The 21,509-nt window shown below is 42.7% G+C and overlaps 1 protein-coding gene across 1 annotated transcript in view; it reads right to left on the reverse strand.

Annotated features, from left to right (window-relative positions):
* The window catches only part of SLC25A17 (solute carrier family 25 member 17), a 156,309-nt gene that overhangs the window by 99,339 nt on the left and 35,461 nt on the right, over window positions 1-21,509 (reverse strand). Inside the window, exon 3 of the mRNA XM_077277738.1 lies at window positions 2,687-2,753. Coding sequence (XP_077133853.1) covers window positions 2,687-2,753 — 67 coding nt within the window. The remainder of the gene's footprint in view (window positions 1-2,686; window positions 2,754-21,509) is intronic.

The following is a 21,509-nucleotide window of genomic DNA, read 5'->3' on the forward strand; positions in this document are numbered from 1 at the left end:
CTTTTAGTTTTTGCTTCAGCTATTCCCTCAATAAAGCGTTTTAAAATTTGCCCTAACTACCTGTCTTTGTACCTGGAGGCGGTCCGAAGCCTCCTCTGTGAAGCTCCCAACTGCCGTCACTCATCTCTTCTGGGGCTATGGTCGCCGCCCCCTTCGCGCTGTTTTTCTTAAATCCGGCACCTGCGCTGTGCGTGCCTGCCTGGGACAGGCGCAGTCTTCATTGTCCGTCATAGGTCAGATGCAGGGTGCCTGACTGCGCCTGTGCGGGCAGTGCGGCCACCCTGTTGCTGAATCCCCGCCCCGCACTGTGTTATTCATTATGCACAGTGCGGGGCTGGGGTTCCTGGGCATGCGCACTGCGCTGTTCAGACGCTCCCCCGCCTTCCAGCGTTGTTATTTGCGACTGCTTCATTCCAAACGCCGGCAAGGAAACCTGTATATTCTGGCAACGCTGGAAGGCGGGGGAGCATCTGAACAGCGCAGTGCGCTTGCCCAGGAACCCCAGCCCCGCACTGTGCATAATGAATAACACAGTGCGGGGCAGGGATTCAGCAACAGGGTGGCCGCACTGCCCGCACAGGCGCAGTCAGGCACCCTGCATCTGACCTATGACGGACAATGAAGACTGCACATGTCCCAGGCAGGCACGCACAGCGCAGGCGCCGGATTTAAGAAAAACAGCGCGAAGGGGGCGGCGACCATAGCCCCAGAAGAGATGAGTGACGGCAGTTGGGAGCTTCAAAGAGGAGGCTTCGGACCGCCTCCAGGTACAAAGACAGGTATTTAGGGCAAATTTTAAAACGCTTTGTTGAGGGAATAGCTGAAGCAAAAACTAAAAGAGCCACCTTGTTAGACTGCAGCATTACTGCTGCACAAGGTGGCTCTTTTAGTTTATAACGGCTGGAGGGGGTGACAGTGGCCCTTTAATTTCTCCTGAACGCAGTGATACCTCATATAGGATAAAAAACTGTTGTGGGAGCACAAAGCAGAGCTCGGAAGGGAAGAAGCACTATTTAATTTTTGGAGCGCATTTTTGACTGGATAGATTGTGTATCACATGTCAAATTTGCAGAAAAGCTAAACGTGCCAAAATAGCAGAAATCCTCTACAAGTGACCCCATTTTGGAAACTAAACATGTGAAAGTATTAAATTAGGGGTGTGGTATTAAAACAATTTTTTATAAGTAAATTGTTGTTTTAGGCCCCTTTCACACATCAGTTTTGTGCCGTCAGTCACAATCCGTTGGCTCGACGGATCCGTTGCAGATTGTGAAAAACTGATGTGACAAATTTGTTTTTTCTACGGATCCGACTGGCTAATTGGATCGCAGCATGCTTAGTTTAAAAAAACGGAATCCGTCACCGGATTCCATCATTTGACGGATCCGGCCCCATAGACTTCCATTCTAGCAAACGACAGACGGCGACTGATCCGTCACTGTCTTTTTTCGACGAAGACAAAAAAATGTTACTATGTCCGTTGTCTCCGGCCGTCGGACAAACAATTTTCGACAGATCTGGCGAACGATGGATAAAACGTGAGGCCATCTGTCGCAATCCGGCACTGAGCCCACATCTTTCCCAGACATGTGAGCTGTTTTGACCAGCTGACATGTGCCTATAATAGATCCACCAGTGGCTGCTAACTTTGTAAATGCCACTGTCAATCTCTGAAGCACATCAGAAATCCCACCCATCGGTGACCCAGTCACATGGTTTTCAGCAGACCTCTATGGTTGTCATAGCCAGATTGCTATGAGCGCCGCCAGTATGTAGCAGAGCTGATCGGACAACAAATCAAACATACACATATTTGGTATTGCCGCGTTCAGAATCACCAGATCTATCAAGCTCTAAAAGGAATTAATCTAATCGGTAAACGGCGTAGCAAAAAAAACCAAAAACCCAGAATTATGTTTTTTTGGTCACTGCAATATTGCATTAAAATGCAATAACGGGCAATCAAAAGATCGTATAGAAACCAAAATGGTATCATTAAAAATGTCAGCTAGGCACACAAAAAATAAGCCCTAATCCGGACCCAAATCCTAAAAAATGAAGACGCTACGGGTCTCGGAAAATGACGCTTTTATTTTCTTTAACAAACTTTGGATTTTTTCTTCACCACTTAAATAAAAAAAGAACCTAGACATGTTTGGTGTCTATGAACCCATAATGACATGGAGAATCATAATGGCAGGTTAGTTTTAGCATTTGATGAACATGGTAAAAAAAAATCCCAAACACAACTGTGGAATTGCACTTTTTTTTTCAATTTCACTGCACTTGGAGTTTTTTCCTCATTTTCGAGTACACAATATGGTAAAACCAATGGTGCGTTCAAAAGTACAACTCATCCCGCAAAAATAAAGCCCTCACATGGCCATATTGATGGAAAAATAAAAAAGTTATAGCTCTGGGAAGAAGGGGAGCGAGGGGGAGATTAAAAGCATTATCTTCGTTTTTAGCCATTTTTTTCTGAGAAAGGTCAACCTCTTTAAGCGTCCACTATACAAAAAAAAATTCTGCCATTTTTGCTACGTAAATCATGCCTCCACAAACAGACTCAATAATAGTCAAAGGGTCTAAAAGGATTCGCTGGTATCACCTTGGCTACTACAGTTCCTTTACAAACAAGATCTATGATGCCAGATACAAGAGAGCCCGAGATACAGTTTGTACTTACAGTCCCTCCTCTTTAATAATTTCCATCAAAACAGCAGGAGTGCTGCGAGATTTCCTCTGTTCATCCACTGAGAAAAACAAAACAAGCAAGTGCTTTAGAAAATTACAAAACGTAATTAACTTTTTTTTTTTTTTTACAAAACATGTGCTGAGGCAATTAGAGAAATACTGGCAGTAACATTTTTATTATTTACATGTGTGTGTGGATGTAATGTAGAGTGGATTTATTCATATACTTACCTACCGCCACTCTCTCCGGTGTCCGGCGCCGTTCTTCTCCTTTTCTGAATGACATGACAGCTCTCAGATTCTCCGGAACACACTGCACTCAGCAGTTTTACAATGTAATCCTATGGAGGGTCGGAACGAGGCACCATAGGATTACACTGTAACTGTGAGTACCACGCAAAGTGTGTAGAATGAGCTGGCAGGTCTCATTAGCACTGATGTCACCGAGAAGAGCAGAAGACCGTGCTGGACCTCGGAGAGAGCAACAGGAAGCGAGTATATTAACACACTCACACTACTGTACATTACAACTACATATATACACACATTTAGACAATAAAAGCATTATTAGGAGTGCTTCTCTTAGGCTATGTTTCCACAGTACGGATTGGCAGTGCTTTGGAAGCAGCAGATGCCCATTCCGTTCATAGCGCTGCCGGCTTTTGTACACGCAGTGATTCCGCATGTGTTAACTGAACACATGCGGAGTCACTGCATCCTATACATAGGACGGTTCTATTTATCTTGCGGAGACAAGAGCGTCTCTGCAAGATAAATAGACATGCTGCAGTCTATAAAGACGCGCCGCATGTGCATGTACGCAGGTCTGCCACCTGTGTCTTTGAACGCATAGTGCAGATTGGTTTTCATAAAATTACATCCACTATATGCTGTAACATCTGGCCGCTGTGGATTGGACACTGCGGCTGTACGCAGCGCCCAACCAGCAGCATTTATTGACCGTGGAAACATACCCTAAATGGCATCTCCTTCCTGTCTTGTGACATTTTTCAAGACATTTTAATTGGGAATGAATGAGTGTATAAGCTAGAGCTAATAGATATGTATGTTCAGTGTGGGTTTGATACAAAATAACCTGATAAACTACAGGGCAGAACAGTGGTTAAATGTAAAAATGAATATTTATGAGCAGTAAATATGATGAAGAACCATAGATAAAATGTAGGAGGATAAATGATCCACGAACAGTAAATATATCACCAGTTACAGTTCTGACATGTCACAAAGCCAATACGTTCTTGTAAAACACAGACTAGGACACTTAAAAAGCACAAAAGAATGTCCCATAATACAAACATGGAGGACCGCGAGAACCAGGAAAACCAAAACAAGAAAGTCCTCCAAGGGAAATCATATAAAAATGTAATTTTTATTGAATCAAGTTAAAACATCACTAAAAAAGGGAATAATATTATACAAAAAAGGAATGAAAGGACACACAAACATCGGGCAGCAATATATAACTGGTCCAAAGAAAATGACAAATATACAAAAAATATCGGCAATAAATCACAAAAGGTGAGTCAGATGAAGAGCACAATATTCAGAATAAATAGAAAAAAAAAAAAAAGAGTACATGTGCATGTGAACCCAAAATATTCTACAGGACTAAGTACAACTAATTCAATAATGCATGAGCTCATGCACCCTTTCTGAGGAAGAGATTCTCGAAACGCAAGTCAGGGGGTACGTCGTGGCAGTCCGGACTTCGGGTAACTATTCACCAGCCTAATATCCACTGTGAATTGTTGCTTACTTTATTTCCTATGTAAGGCTGTGATGTGCAGAGAAACATTCAGCTACAAGGCTCACAAGCAATTTTATTTACTATATAGTGCATCATCTTATTGAATTAGTTGTACTTAGTCCTGTAGAATATTTTGGGTCCACATGCACATGTACTCTTTTTTCTATTTATTCTAAATATTGTGTTCTTCCTTTTGTGATTTTTTGCCGGTATTTTTTGTATAATATTATTCTCTTTTTTAATGATGTTTTAACTTGATTCAATAAAAATAACATTTTTACATGATTTCTCTTGGAGGACTTTCTTGTTTTGGTTTTCCTAGGACACTTAAAAGTTTATAGTTGCTAAATAAAAAGTCAGTTCACAATGGCCATTTGTGGGGTATGGCCAATTCACTAATCTTACCCAATTAGACCAAGCCAATTTGAAAGGAGTATCTGAAAAGTTATAAAATGGCAGCAGAAAGCATAATAGAAATATATAGCAATCTCATTGTTTTCCTGTTAAATCCTAAGCAGCTCGAGCATACATACTGGCATCACTGCTGCAGTCAGTGAAAGGCTGCAGTGGTCATAATCCTGCACAGCAAGCCACATCTGCAGGCATGCAAATAAAGACCACAAGAGCATTGGCAATGCACTGGTGGGTGATTTAATAGAGGATTTGCCTAAGGGTAAAGTACCGTAATATTGCAACAGAAATATGATAACATGATAATATACCCACAAGTCACCTTTACAATCCCACTCTGTTAAAAAAAACACTGCTTATGAGGCCCCACTGGCACTGTGGCTGTTCTTTTAATGTACATTATTTACATGAACGCTGCTACCAATCATGTCAACATTAGCGCAAGGCACATGATCAAATGTGAGGCCAGAAAATGTCGAAGCCAGTTTTCAACTTCCTGACCAAGAAAAAAAAATTCAATTCTGGCCCATGTAATTTTATGTGCTTATCACTCAGAAACGCTTGAACATACCCAGTGATTCTCAGAATCTTTTTTTCATGACATATTGTACTTTATGTTAGGGGTAAATTAAGGTGGGTAGGATTTGCATTTAATTATGACAAAAATGAAAATTTGATGAAAATGTAAATAAAATTTGCAATTTTCTAACTTTGATGACTTTAAAACAGTCATACCACTAAAAATAATTCATTTACACATGTCTACTTTACAACAGCATCATTTTTTAAACTTTTTTTTGTTAAAAATGTAGAAAGTAAAAGTTTAGCAGAAATTTTTCATTTTTTTGACAATTTACAAAACCTATTTTATTAGGGACCACTTCACATTTCAAGTGACTTTTAATAGCCTACAGTGGGGAAAATAAGTAATTGATACACTGCAAATTGTGCATGTTTTCCACCTACAAAAAAATGGAGAGGTCTGTAATTTTTATCGTAGATACACTTCAACTGTGAGAGACCGAATCAAAAAATAAAAACCAGAAAATCACATTGTATGATTTTTAAGTGATTAAATTGCATTTTATTGCATGAAGTAAGTATTTGATCACCGACCAACCGGCAAGAATTCTGGCTCTCACAGACCTGTTAGTTTTTCTTTAAGAAGCCCTCCTACTCTGCACTCATACCTGTATTACTTGCACCAGTTTGATCTTGTTACCTATATAAAAGACACCTGTCCACACACTCAATCACACTCCTCTCCACCAAGGAAAAGACTAAAGAGCTGTCTATGGACACCGGGGACAAAATTGTTAACCTGCACAAGGCTGGGATGTGCAACAGGACAACAGGCAAGCAGCTTGGTGAGAAGGCAACAACTGTTGGCACAATTATTAGAAGATGGAAGAAACACAAGATAACTGTCAATCTTTCTCGGTCTGGGGCTCCACGCAGGGTCTCGCCTCGTGGGGTAAGGATATTCTGAGAAAGGTCAGGCATCAGCCCAGAACTACACAGGAGGATCTGGTCAATGACCTGAAGAGAGCTGGGACCACAGTCTGAAACATTACCGTTAGTAACAGACTACGCCGTCATGGATTAAAATCCTGCAGGACACGCAAGGTCCCCCTGCTCACACCAGCACATGTCCAGACACGTTTGAATTTCACCAGTGACCATCTGGATGATCCAGAGGAGGCACGGGAAAAGGTCATGTGGTCAGATGAGACCAAAATAAAACTTTTTGGTATCAACTCCACTCGCCGTGTTTGGAGGAAGAAGGATGACAACAAGCCAAAGACGAAAACACAGTTCCAACCATGAAGCATTTTGGGGAAAACCACATATTGGGAGAGCTTTTCTGCAAAGGGGAAAGGATGACTGCACCGTATTCAAGGAAAGATGGATGGGGTCATGTATTGCAAGATTTTGGCCAACAACCTCCTTCCCTCAGTAAGAGTATTGAAGATGAGTCGAGGCTGGGTCTTGCAGCATCACAGTGACCTGAAACACAACCAGGGCAACTAAAGAGTGACTCTGTAAGACGAAGCATTTCAAGGTCCTGCAGTGGCCTAGGCAGTCTCTAGACCTGAATCCAATAGAAAATCTTTTCAGGGAGCTGAAACTCCATGTTGCCCAGCGACAGCTCCAAAACCTGAAAGATTTGGAGAAGATCTGTATGGAGGAGTTGGCCACAATCCCTGCACCAGTGTGTACAAACCTGGTCAAGAACTACAGAAAATGTCTGACCTCTGTAATTGCAAACCAAGGTTTCTGTACCAAATATTAAGTTCTGTTTTACTATTGTATCAAATACTTATTTCATTATTTCATGCAATAAAATGCAAATAAATTATGTACAAATCATACAGCCTTCTCCTGCTTTGTGGTCCTCCACGATTTTTATTTTCAGAGTGCTAGGCAGCTGCTTAGAAGAACCCATGGCAATTTGCAGTTTTTTCGGCACAAGGTTAGAGGAGGCTGGGTTTTTATAAAGGTGGGAAATTTGCATCACCTGGCTTTTCCTAACGATGATCGTGAACAAGCAATAACACTAACAGGCTAATTAAGGTCTGAAACCTTGCTCAAAGTTATCTGAGCACACAAATCTCCAAGGGTGCCTAAACTTTTGCTTCTGCCTATTTTCCTTTTTTTATTTTTAAAATGTAAAAAAAAGAAAATATATATTTTTTTTGCCAAAAATCCAAAGGAAATGTGCCATCTTTAACTTTTTGCCTTTTAGACATCATTTCATCTTCAACTTGCTTAATTGTTCACAATAACAGTAATTTTGACAAGGGGTGCCCAAACTTTTACATACCAATGTAGTGAACTGTCATGATACGCACTTTTGCCCTGTCCTGTATTTGAATAATATGCCATTTGATGTATGTAACTGTTCTCTGGTTTCTATTAGCTGTAATTTATGTATTTTCTTGTGCTGGGAGTTCACCTGTAACAATATGTCTCCTTCCCCCAATACTTGCAGCCCTAAGCTATAATGTAATTAAGCTTTGTCAACTATTGAAGGACTAGCCATTCTTTATCACAGCAGGTGGCTAGTCAAATGTACATACTAGCTAGACTAAGCGGAGCCGACCAGTCTAGAATCTTCTGGTGGACCCAACCATTGAATAGAAGGTGTGACCCCTACCCCCCTTCATGGGCGGATCCTAGGAGCTCAGACAATCCATTCTTATTTTTGAGATCAGATGTGAGTTGATCCTTGGAGGAGAAGGAGTGGGGATTCTTAGCTGAGGCAAGACCCCACGTCCATCTGTGACTGCGGAAGCAAACGGGGCGAGACTTGAGCTGAGGACATATCTCGTCATTCGTGAGATTGTTTTGGGATCCCTTGGACTCGTGTGGACTATTGCTTTGTTAGCTGGCACAAGGATTATCGGGAGGTGCCCCTGAATCTGTTCCGTTGGACTAATTGTGGACTCTGTAGATCTACCTGCATGTGTTGTTCCAGCGTTCTTGATATTAAATCTGTTGAATCGGCCCTCGGCCTGTTGTCCCTTCTTGCTCTGCCGTACACCCCGTCACAAACTGGTTGGCAGCAGAGGGATCAGAGCAGAAGGAATGGAGGACAATGGCCCAACATCGGGAACCAGTACTGCAGAGTACAAGAACTGGACTTTGGGGAGTCTACAATCAAAGGCCCGTGAAGTAGGAGTCCGTTTTAAAGGACTCTCCAAGGAGCAGCTAATTGAGGCTTTGGAAGCAGTTCGCCTGCAAGATGACGCCGAGGAACGATCCTCACAGCAAATGGAGGAGAGATTGCAGCCGGAGGTAAATACCCCAAAAAGTCAGTGGGCTGTGTGGTACGAGGAGGAGATGGCATTGCTGGGAGAAGAGGCCACCATAGATAAGAGGGAGGCCATTCACAGAGCTCAGGAGAGGGAGGCCATTCACAGAGCCGAGGAGAGGGAGGCCATTCACAGAGCTCAGGAGATGGCATTGCTAGAGAGGCAGATCGCTTTGGAAGCAGCTAGAAGCTCCAGACAGACTGTAACCCCAGCACCCACAATGAGGGAACTCCCCAGAGTGTCCCGCAAAGACTTTAAGCCCTTTAATGAGGCTTCAGGCGACATTGAGGGCTTCTTCCAGGACTTTGAGCATCAGTGTCGATTAATGGAAGTCCCGGAAAGGGAGCGAGTCCGACATCTTGTGGAGCTCTTAGAGGGTGGAGCTGCCGAAGCCTATAGAGCTATGGACCCTCGGGGGAACCGTGAGTATGCGGAGGTTAAACAGACTATTCTAGAACATTATGCTGTGACGCCAGACACTTACAGGACTCAGTTCCGTACTTTAGCCTGTGATGGGGAAGTGTCTTTTAAGATATATGCTCATAGACTCAAACAAATATGTCATCACTGGCTGGAGGCAGAGGAGGCCTTAACCTGGGAGACCTTCCTCCAGGTTATCCCAAAAGAGCAGTTTTACTTCAAGTGCCCTGCTGAGATCCGGGAATGGGTGCGTGAGAGGAGACCAGCAACAGTGGAAGAAGCTGCATCTCTCGCTGATGAGGTTCTCACCATCAAGCCTCAGTGGAGGGTTCTGTTGGAGGATGGAGAGAGACCTACCAGCTCCACAACACCGGTGGCCCCCAGTTCTTCTGCCCCCATTGTTCCCCTAAGACACCACCTCATGCTGATACCCGTGAAAATGTGCCTCCAGTTGCTTCTACTGCGTTTTCTGGAATACGACGAGAGGAAGTAGCAGAGCGCAGGTGTTATGGTTGTGGGCATCCGGGGCTTCTGCAGGCCTCATGCCCAGCCAGCCCATGGAGGAGTCGTCCTCAAACTCCTACAGCACCTTCAGGTGAGAGCCGGCCTCCAGGTTCCCTTACCCCTCGTCCAAGAGGATGCCTTGGATGGAGTGAGACCCAGCACAGATGCTATCGATGTGGGCAGCCAGGGCATCTGCAAGCCTCCTGCCCAGCTGTTCAAATGAGGATTGATCCTGTACCCAGTCGTGTTATTAATTATGTACAACCAAGTGCCATGGAGGAAGACATGTCACCACTACGTGAGGACTGGCCTAGTGCCTCACCTACCCATGTTGCACCACTAGGAGTTTATGGTGTGCGACCCGCAGCTATGACGACTTCTGCTCATCGAGGTAAGCACTTGCAGGAGGTCGTGCTGGATGGACAGAGACTTATTGGATTTTGTGACTCAGGGGCTTTCCTCACACTAGCTGATCCCCGAGTGGTTCGGCCTGAGGCAATCCATAGAGGACCTGGGATTGTCATTGAACTGGCTGGTGGACAATGGAGGACTATCTGGCTGGTGGACAATGGAGGACTATTCCCACAGCCACTGTGGATCTGAACTTTGGTTTTGGGGTCAGGCGATGTGTGGTTGGGGTGATGGGTGGTCTGCCTGCAGATGTTCTCCTGGGCAATGATGTGGGAGAGCTACGATGCCAATTCGTGGCTGCATGAAGCCACATGTAAGTTACGCTCTGCATGTGTGTACTTAACCAGCGACCTGTAGAGGTCCCTAGTACGTATACAAATTGGGAGGGGAAGGGATTGTCATGATACGTACTTTTGCCCTGTCCTGTATTTGAATAATATGCCATTTGATGTATGTAACTGATCTCTGGTTTCTATTAGCTGTAATTTATGTATTTTCTTGTCCTGGGAGTTCACCTGTAACAATATGTCTCCTTCCCCCAATACGTGCAGCCCTACGCTATAATGTAATTAAGCTTTGTCAACTAGTGAAGGAATAGCCATTCTTCATCATAGCAGGTGGCTAGTCAAATGTGCATATTAGCTAGACTAAGCGGAGCTGACCTGTCTAGAATCTTCTGGTGGACCCAACCATTGAATAGAAGGTGTGACCCCTACCTCCCTTCATGGGCGGATCCCAGGAGCTCAGACAATCCATTCTTATTTTTTAGATCAGATGTGAGTTGATCCTTGAAGGAGAAGGAGTGGGGATTCTTAGCTGAGGCAAGACCCCACGTCCATCTGTGACTGCGGAAGCGAATGGGGCGAGACTTGAGCTGAGGACATATCTCATCATTCGTGAGATTGTTTTGGGATCCCTTGGACTCGTGTGGACTATTGCTTTGTTAGTTGGCACAAGGATTATCGGGAGGTGCCCCTGAATCTGTTCCGTTGGACTAATTGTGGACTCTGTAGATCTACCTGCATGTGTTGTTCCAGCGTTCTTGATAATAAATCTGTTGAATCGTTCCTCGGCCTGTTGTCCCTTCTTGCTCTGCCGTACACCCCGTCACATGAACATCCTGCGCCAACAGGTGATTCACAGAGTTTTGCCACATCCGAACACATAAATTAAAAATTACATTTTTTTCCCCACAAAACGGTCGCTTTAGTTTCAAATTTTTCAGTTTCCCAAGAGCAATCCAGTGGATGGGAGATAAACCTGGAGAAATGTTGGGAAAGACGGATGTTCATCATATCTCCCCCCCACCCGATGTGGTTAACTTTGTAAATTGAGACAAGTTTGTCTCACACAGGTCTGTGTGTATGGAGGTGTGCAGATCTCCTGGACTGAGTGCCTGTGCTAAAGGGCTAAGAAACTGGATTCTAAGCCAGGAGGGCTAATGAGCACTATTGTATGGACTTGTTGTTTTATGTTTTACTTCAATCAAGGCAATATTTGAGTTTCCTCTGATGTGGTTTATCCCCTTAATGACCGCCAATATGTCTTTTTACTGACCTGAGATAGAATAGCATCTCCATACAGGTGACAATCCAGCAGCTGTCGGCTGTACACTATAGCTGACAACTTTCTGCATCAGCTATGATCAGTGTTGGCACTGTCCATACCTGTTTAACCCCTTAGATGCTGTTGTCAGTAGTGACTACATAATATGCCATGGCAGTGCCGGGTATGGATACGCATGTTTCTCGCATTGCACTCACAAGTGTGACCGCGGCCTTAAAGGGATAATTATTCAAAGTTTGAAAATTCCAATTTATTTTCATTTTTGTCAAATTTCTGATATTTTCCATAAACACAAAACATATCAACCTAAAGTTACCATTATCATAAATTATAATATGCCACTAAAAAACAAACAATCTCAAAATCACTTGGATATGTTGAAACATTCCAGAGTTATTGCCACATAAAGTGACACTGGTCAGATTTTTAAAATTTGGCCCGGTCACTAAGGGGATAAGAGGACTGAAATAAATCAGTCGGCCTTTAAGGGTATGTGCACACGTATTCCTGAGGTCTGCGGATTTTTCCGCAGCGGATTTGTGAAAACCGCAGGTAAAAGGCACTGCTTTTTACCTGCGGATTTCCTGCGGAATTATCGCGGATTTACCACGGTTTTTGTGCGGATTCCACTGCGGTTTTACACCTGCGGTTTTCTATTATGGAGCAGGTATAAAACCGCTGCGGATTCCGCAGAAAGAATTGACATGCTGCGGAATGTAAACCGCTGCGTTTCCGAGCGTTTTTTTCCGCAGCATGTGCATTGCGGATTGCGTTTCCCATAGGTTTACATGGTACTGTAAACGCATGGGAAACCGCTGCGGATCCGCAGCAAAATCCGCAGCGTGTGAACATAGCCTAAATAGAAACGGATCCGGTGATACCTCAGCTTGCTCCAGAATAGCATTGTTACATTAACAAGAGAAAATGGACTTAAAAAATCAGTTGTGCAGTTTCTCCTGAGTATAGCGATACATGACATGTGGTAACTAGGCACATAGCAAGGCTCGGAAGGAAGGACGCGCTATTTGATTTTGGAGCGTCATTAGGCTGGAATAGATTGTGGATGCCATATCACAACTGAAGAGTCCCTGATGTGCTTACCCCCCTCCCCGCATACACACCACACACATTTGACCCCATTTTGCAAATTACACTCTTAGGCTATGTGCACACACGTAGGAAAAGAGGTGCAGAATGTTCTGCACAAAATCTGCATCTCCTGGCAGAATCCGCAGCCGCGGATTTGCCACGGTTTTTATGTTGGATTTTGTGCGGATCTTCTGCGGTTTTTGCCACTGCGGAATTTTAACATGGAGGGGTGCAGAAACGCTGCAGATCAGCACAAAAGAAGTGACATGCACTTCTTTGAAATCCGCAGCAATTCCGCACTGATTTTTCCACACCATCTGCACAGCTTTTTTTTTTTCCCCCAGTGAATAACATTGTACTGTACATCACAGTGCGAATCTGCGTTTCTGCGCGGAAAAATCCGCTGCGGATCCGCATCGTGTGCACATAGCCTTAAAGCCAGCGTCACACTAGCGAGTTTTACGGACGTATGAGCGCAGAAAATATGTCCGTAAAATACGCATTACACACGACCCAATGAATCTCTATGGGGCTGCTCCTATCAGCCGTATATTACGCATCCATAATATACAGTATTGTACGGCCGTAGAAAATTTTCCCAGGCTCGAGTTCATATGAGGACATCCAGCAGAGGGCGCATCACCGCGACTCAAGGTAACTACAGGACATTCCCCTGCACTCCATTCATTCCCCGTATTTTTACAGCCACGAGCACAGCTGCTCTAGCAGAGCTCCTGGGTGTAAAATGATTTAACCCCTTCAGATGGATTTACATCGTGGGACGTGCCAGAACGACGGAAGGTATGGGATATTGTTTATTTTTTATTTTTCCTTTTTTACAGAACGAGGGTTTTCAGGTGGATTAAGAGTATAATAAAATATTAAAACACACTGTGTCTTTATTTCATTAAAATACTTTTTAATAATGTGTGTGTTTTATTAACCATTTCGTACTATTGGATTAATAATGGATAGGTGTCATAATTGACGCCTCTCCATTATTAACCTGGCTTAATGTCACCTTACAATAGGAAGGTGACATTAACCCTTCATTACCCCATATCCCACCGCTACACGGGAGTGGGAAGAGAGTGGCCAAGGGCCAGAACAGGCGCATCTTACAGATGTGCCTTTTCTGGGGTGGCTGGGGGCAGATGTTTGTAGCCAGGGGGGCCAATAACCATGGACCCTCTCTAGCCTATTAATATCTGCCCCAGTCACTGGCTTTACCACTCTGGCAGAGAAAATTGCGCGGGAGCCCACGCCAATTTTTTCCGCGATTTAACCCTTTATTTTACAAGCTAGAGCGCCCAAATTTTGCACATACACACTACTAACATTAGTAGTGTGGAATATGCAAAAAAAAAAGGGATAGGAGATGGTTTACTGTATGTAAACCATGTCTCATATCATGTCGGGTTTGTGAAGGAGAGAGGAAAAGCCGGCAATTGAATTACCGGCTTCTCTGATATCTTGCGCTGAATTAAATATAAATACAGTATATATATATATATATATATATATATATATATATATATATATATATATATATATATATATATATATATATATATATCTCAATGACACATACACTCACTGGCCACTTTATTAGGTACACCTGTCCAACTTCTTGTTAACACTTAATTTCTAATCAGCCAATCACATGGCGGCAACTCAGTGCATTTAGGCATGTAGACATGGTCAAGACAATCTCCTGCAGTTCAAACCGAGCATCAGTATGGGGAAGAAAGGTGATTTGAGTGCCTTTGAACGTGGCATGGTTGTTGGTGCCAGAAGGGCTGGTCTGAGTATTTCAGAAACTGCTGATCTACTGGGATTTTCACGCACAACCATCTCTAGGGTTTACAGAGAATGGTCCGAAAAAGAAAAAAAATTCAGTGAGCGGCAGTTCTGTGGGCGGAAATGCCTTGTTGATGCCAGAGGTCAGAGGAGAATGGGCAGACTGGTTCAAGCTGATAGAAAGGCAACAGTGACTCAAATCGCCACCCGTTACAACCAAGGTAGGCCTAAGAGCATCTCTGAACGCACAGTGCGTCGAACTTTGAGGCAGATGGGCTACAGCAGCAGAAGACCACACCGGGTACCACTCCTTTCAGCTAAGAACAGGAAACTGAGGCTACAATTTGTACAAGCTCATCGAAATTGGACAGTAGAAGATTGGAAAAACGTTGCTTGGTCTGATGAGTCTCGATTTCTGCTGCGACATTCGGATGGTAGGGTCAGAATTTGGCGTAAACAACATGAAAGCATGGATCCATCCTGCCTTGTATGGAGCATCTTTGGGATGTGCAGCCGACAAATCTGCGGCAACTGTGTGATGCCATCATGTCAATATGGACCAAAATCTCTGAGGAATGCTTCCAGCACCTTGTTGAATCTATGCCACGAAGAATTGAGGCAGTTCTGAAGGCAAAAGGGGTCCAACCCGTTACTAGCATGGTGTACCTAATAAAGTGGCCGGTGAGTGTATGTATGTATGTATGTATGTATGTATGTATGTATGTATGTATGTATGTATGTATGTATGTATATATATATATATATATATATATATATATATATATATATATATATACATACAGAGAGAGAGAGAGAGAGAGAGAGAGAGAGAGAGAGAGAGAGAGAGAGAGAGAGAGAGAGAGAGAGAGAGAGACTGTATATATGTTTTAATGAACATTTGAGCCCATAAATCCAATAGATGTCGGTTTTGCAAGCCTGCGAGAAAATCTCGCAGTACGGATGCCATGTGGATTACATACGGAGGATGACATGTGCAAAATACGCTGACACACCCTGCCTACGGATGACATACTGATCACTATTTTGGGAACATTTCTGCGTATTACGGCCGTAAAAAACGGACCGTATTGTCTTACGCCTAGTGTGACGCCGGCCTAAGGAATTCGTCCAGTGGTATGGTGAGAATTTTGAATCCACAGGTGCGTCATCAGATTTTATAACATTTGGATGTGAAAATTAAAAATTATTTTTTCCCCAAAAAAAGTTGGTTTTAGTACCAAATGTTTCATTTTCACAAGGGTGACAGGAGAAATTAGATAAATTGTGGGGTCAGTTTTTTCTCCGAGTACAACGACACCTCTAATATGATCGGAATGTACTGCTTGTGCACACGGCAGGGCTTGAAAGGGAAAGATTGCTATTTGACATTTGGAACACAATTCTTGTTAGAATAGATTTTGAACACCATATCACATTTGGAGAGCACCCGAATGCCAAAACAGCAGAAATCCCTCAGTGATCCTGTCTTGGAAACTATACAAATCAAGGAATTCTTCTAGGGGGCAGTGAGCATTTAAAGCCCATAGTTAACGGAATTGTGTAACATTGATCTGTGAAAATGACAAATTACCATTTTTTCCCACTAAAATGTTACTTTAGCCCAAATTTTTAATTTTCAAAAGGGCTAATATGATGCAATGGATTATGGTACAATTTGTTACACAATTTCTCCTGAGTACAATAATGCACCATATGTGGTCAAAACCTACTTTTCAGGCACAGTGCAAAGCTCAGAAGGGAGAGAGCGCTGGAATGTGAATATTTCCCGAGGATGAGGTTGGAGTACCTCACAACATGTAGATCCACACCACAGAATAAACAAATGTTTTTATTTTATTGATTCTCAGTTATCCATTGGGGAAAATTGACAGCAGTGCAGGAAAGCAGTCCATCTCTTATTATCCTCATGGTCTATCACCCCCTGTTTATCCACCCTTTGTATCATAGGTTTCACCCTATTTGCACCTTGTTTCTTCACTAGGTACCATAATAAACACAATTAACCACTAAATGACCGAGCTTCATTTTCCAAATCTGACCAGTGTCGTATGTGAAAAAATACCAAAATCTTGAATACATTGAGTACATATCAATTTGTAAACCAAGAAAAACCAAAAATACCCCTAAAATATAACTTTTAATACAGAAAGGTAAAAATACCCTCAATTGCGGGTCAGGGAGACACTTAGTTAATATTAACAATATAATCTTAACACTAAAAAGGATAGAGGTAAACTAGTGATCACCCCCTCACTAGTTTACCTCTATCCTTTTTAGTGTTAAGATTATATTGTTAATATTAACTAAGTGTCTCCCTGACCCGCAATTGAGGGTAATTTTACTTTGCTGTATTAAAAGTTATATTTTAGGGGTATTTTTGTTTTTTCTTGGTATACACAGTGTCATATGTGGTAATAATTCTGGAAAGCTTTAACATATTCCAGTGATTCTGAGACTGTTTTTTTCATCACATATTATATTGCATGTTAGTACTACATTTTGGTCAATATGATTTGCTTTTATTTATGAAAAAAAGTAACTTTTGCAATTTTCACACTTCATTATTATGCCCTGAAGTCAGATAATTATACCATACAAAATAGTTAAAAAATAACATTTACTCCCTTATAGGGAACTATGTAATGTTCAGTCATTTATTCTTCAATTTATTTGGGCACACAAAAGGCATAGAATTAAAAATAAAATTATGCTTGTGAGTAAATCTAGAGGAGGACTGGGGGATCCTGATATCATCAAATACTATTGGGCGGCTCATCTTCTACATATCCCAGCATGGTCTAATCTCCGATAGTTGGATAGAAGGTGAGAAACTTTGGTTAGCCCCAGTATATCCCAACTCCTAACTTTGGGGGACCTCTTCCAATAACTAAGATTCACACATGCTGGGCGAATAACCTTTACCAAAACAATCTGTGATCAATGCTCAAAAAGACTCCCACTAATATCAGAGCATTCTCCTTTAACTTCATCCCTATTCAATCCAGCAATACCAGATAGTCTGAATAACAGACAGACAAAGCCATGGTCCAACAAGCAACTTTTCTGCTTTGCAGATACAGTGGATATGCACTCCAGAACTTTATTACCTTTTAACATGTTATACACCAGGCATAAACTATTGGCTAACTCTCACTACAGATACTTTCTGATCAGATCTTATGCACTCCCTTTATTCCACCTTTAAAGTCTCTTACCCCACATATTTTAAAAGATTGTGTAGAGCAGGTGTTTCAACTAAAGAACTTGTATTGGATATTTACCAGATATTAATTAATCCTTACCCAGATGAGCACCCCAAATACTTTTATATGAGTAAATGGGAAGGTTTTTTGGGAGAACCTCTTCTACCCTGTATTTGGCAGGAGATTTGGAAAAACGCAGTCAAATTTTCAGCATGTTATACTTACAGGGAAAACCAGCATAAACTACTCATGTTCTGGTATCATACTCCTTTCTTTCTGCATAAACTCAACCCCGCCTTCCCTAGTTGTTGCTGGAGATGTGGGAATGCTGAAGGTGACCTGCCCCATTTGTTTTGGTCATGCCCAAATATTCTAGTCTTCTGGGAATATGTCAGTCACTGATTTGTAAAGTCACCAGCCATCAGATCCCCTTGGGTCCAAAACTTTATTTTCTTAATAAATCACCATTTCAACTAAGTCACAAAAGTCAGCTTTTGTTACATCTTACAACAGAAACCAGATGTTTGATAGCCTGCAGGTGGAAGTCAATTCATCCCCCATCGAATTCTGAACTCCAATCGCGAATACAAGATATCATCTCAATGCAGTTTGGACTCCCTGGGACACGTCTTGGGTTCAAATAGACAACTAATCAATGCAGCAAAAATTAGTTGCTATGGGTCATAAGTATAGGTTTTATTTCCTCCCTCCCCCTCTTTTGTCTAAGTGTCTTGCAAGGTCGGTGTTTTTGTTTAACCCCTTAAGCCCCGAGGGTGGTTTGCACGTTAATGACCGGGCCAATTTTTACAATTCTGACCACTGTCCCTTTATGAGTTTATAACTCTGGAACGCTTCAACGGATCCCGGTGATTCTGACATTGTTTCTCGTGATATATTGTACTTCCTGATAGTGGTAACATTTCTTTGATATTACCTGCGTTTATTTGTGAAAAAAACGGAAAATTTTGAAATTTTCGCAATTTTCCAACTTTGAATTTTTATGCCCTTAAATCACAGAGATATGTCACACAATACTTAATAAGTAACATTTCCCACATGTCTTCTTTACATCAGCACAATTTTGGAAACAAAGTTTTTTTTTGTTAAGGAGTTATAAGGGTTAAAAGTTGACCATCAATTTCTCATTTTTACAACACCATTTTTTTTTAGGGACCACATCACATTTGAAGTTATTTTGAGGGGTCTATATAATAGAAAATATCCAGGTGTGCCACCATTCTAAATACTGCACCCCTCAAGGTGCTCACAGGTGTTTCACGGGAATTTTTGGAATGTTTAAATAAAAATGTTCAAATTGCCTCTTCTGAGAGAAAGAGGACTTAACGCTATAGCGCCACCTGTTGGAAGTAGCGATCCTACAAGTCACAATCAACCCTTTAACGAGTCGTGCAATATGACTTAGGATAAAAGCCAAATCAGTATCTCAATTCGCAGACACGGTGTTTCGGGCTTAAAGGGTTGATTGTGACTTGTAGGATCGCTACTTCCAACAGGTGGCGCTATAGAGTTTAAGTCCTCTTTTTCTCAGAAGAGGCAATTTGAATATTTAATTTCCCAGAGGAGCATTGCACGGCGAATAAGCCTCCTTACCTTGACAAGCCAGCTGGTATGTCACTCTCCATAATGAGAAATGTTACCCCTTAGACCTAAATAAAAATGAACATTTAACTTTTTTTCACACAAAATTTACTTCAGCTCCAATTTGTTTTATTTTACCAAGGGTAACAGGAGAAAATGGAACCCAAAAGTTGTTGTACAATTTGTCCCAAGTACCCGGATACCCCATATGTGGGGGTAAACCACTGTTTGGGCGCATGGCAGAGCTCGGAAGGGAAGGAGCGCCATTTGACTTTTCAATGCAAAATTGGCTGGAATTGAGATAGGACGCCATGTTGCGTTGGGGAGCCACTAATGTGCCTAAACATTGAAACCCCCCACAAGTGACACCATTTTGGTAAGTAGACCTACCATAAGGAACTTATCTAGATGTGTGGTGAGAACTTTGACCCACCAAGTGCTTCACAGAAGTTTATAATGTAGAGCCGTAAAAATAAAAAATATTTTTTCACAAAAATTAACTTTTCGCCCCCAATTTTTTATTTTCCCAAGGGTACCAGAAGAAATTGTACCCCAAAGGTTGTTGTGCAACCTTTTCAATGCAAAATTGGCTGGAATTGAGATGGGATGCCATGTTGCGTTTGGAGAGCCCCTGATGTACCTAAACATTGAAACCCCCCACAAGTGACACCATTTTGGAAAGTAGACCCCCTAAGGATCTTATCTAGATGTGTTGTGAGAGCTTTGCACAAATCAAAGGGAGTGGTATCCCTCTCCGAGCACCCACCATTTTGCAGAGTGACGTGTACCATATTTTTGTGAGAGCTTTGAACCCCCAAGTGTTTCACTACAGTAAAGGCCCCGTCTCACTAAGCGATTTACCAACGATCACGACCAGCGATATGACCTGGCCGTGATCGTTGGTAAGTCGCTGTGTGGTCGCTGGGGAGCTGTCACACAGACCGCTCTCTCCAGCGACCAACGATCAGGGGAACGACTTCGGCATCGTTGAAACTGTCTTCAACGATGCCGAAGTCCCCCTGCAGCACCCGGGTAACCAGGGTAAACATCGGGTTACTAAGCGCAGGGCCGCGCTTAGTAACCCGATGTTTACCCTGGTTACCAAAAAAAACAAACAGTACATACTCGCCTTTCGGTGTCCAGGTCCCTTGCCGTCTGCTTCCTGCTCTGACTGAGCCGCCGTACACTGAGAGCAAAGCGCAGCGGTGACGTCACTGCTGTGCTCTCACTTCTCACTGTACGGCCGGCAGTCAGTGAGAGCAGGAAGCAGACGCCAAGGGACCTGACGGACATCAGAAGGCGAGTATGTACTGTTTGTTTTTTTTTACATTTACGCTGGTAACCAGGGTAAACATCGGGTTACTAAGCGCGGCCCTGCGCTTAGTAACCCGATGTTTATCCTGGTTACCAGTGAAGACATCGCTGGATCGGTGTCACACACACCGATTCAGCAATGTCAGCGGGGCCTCAACGACCAAAAAAAGGTCCAGGCCATTCCGACACGACCAGCGATCTCGCAGCAGGGGCCTGATCGCTGGTACGTGTCACACATAGCGAGATCGCTATGGAGGTCGCTGTTGCGTCACAAAACTTGTGACTCAGCAGCGATCTCGCTAGCGATCTCGCTATGTGAGACGGGGCCTTTAATAACGCAGAGCCGTGAAAATAAAAATTCTTTTTTTTCCCACAAAAATTATCTTTAACACCCAGTTTTGTATTTTCCCAAGAGTAACAGGAGAAATTGGTCCCTAAAAGTTGTTGTCCAATTTGTCCTGAGTACGCTGACGTCTGCAGGCGTCACGTTGCATTTGCAGAGCCCCTGATGTACCTAAACTGTAGAACCCCCCAACAAGTGACCCCATATTGGAACCTAGACCCCCCAAGGATCTAGATATGTTGAGAACTTTGAACCCCCAAGTATTTCACTACAGTTTATAACGCAGAGCCGTGAAAATAAAAAATCATTTTTCTCCCACAAAAATGTTTTTTTTAGCCCCCCAAATTTTTATTTTCCCAAGGGTAACAAGATAAATTGGACCCCAGAAGTTGTTGTCCAATTTGTCCTGAGTACGCTGATACCCCATATGTTGGGGTAAACCCCTGTTTGGTTGTTTTTTGCCTCTTTTTTTTTTTTTTTTTTTTACACATAGATATATTTTTTTAACTTTTTTACTTTGCCCCAGGGGGGGCATCACATTATATTGACAG

The sequence above is a fragment of the Ranitomeya variabilis genome, chromosome 8, assembly GCF_051348905.1.
Source record: "Ranitomeya variabilis isolate aRanVar5 chromosome 8, aRanVar5.hap1, whole genome shotgun sequence".
In the NCBI taxonomy this organism is placed as follows: Eukaryota; Metazoa; Chordata; class Amphibia; order Anura; family Dendrobatidae; genus Ranitomeya; species Ranitomeya variabilis.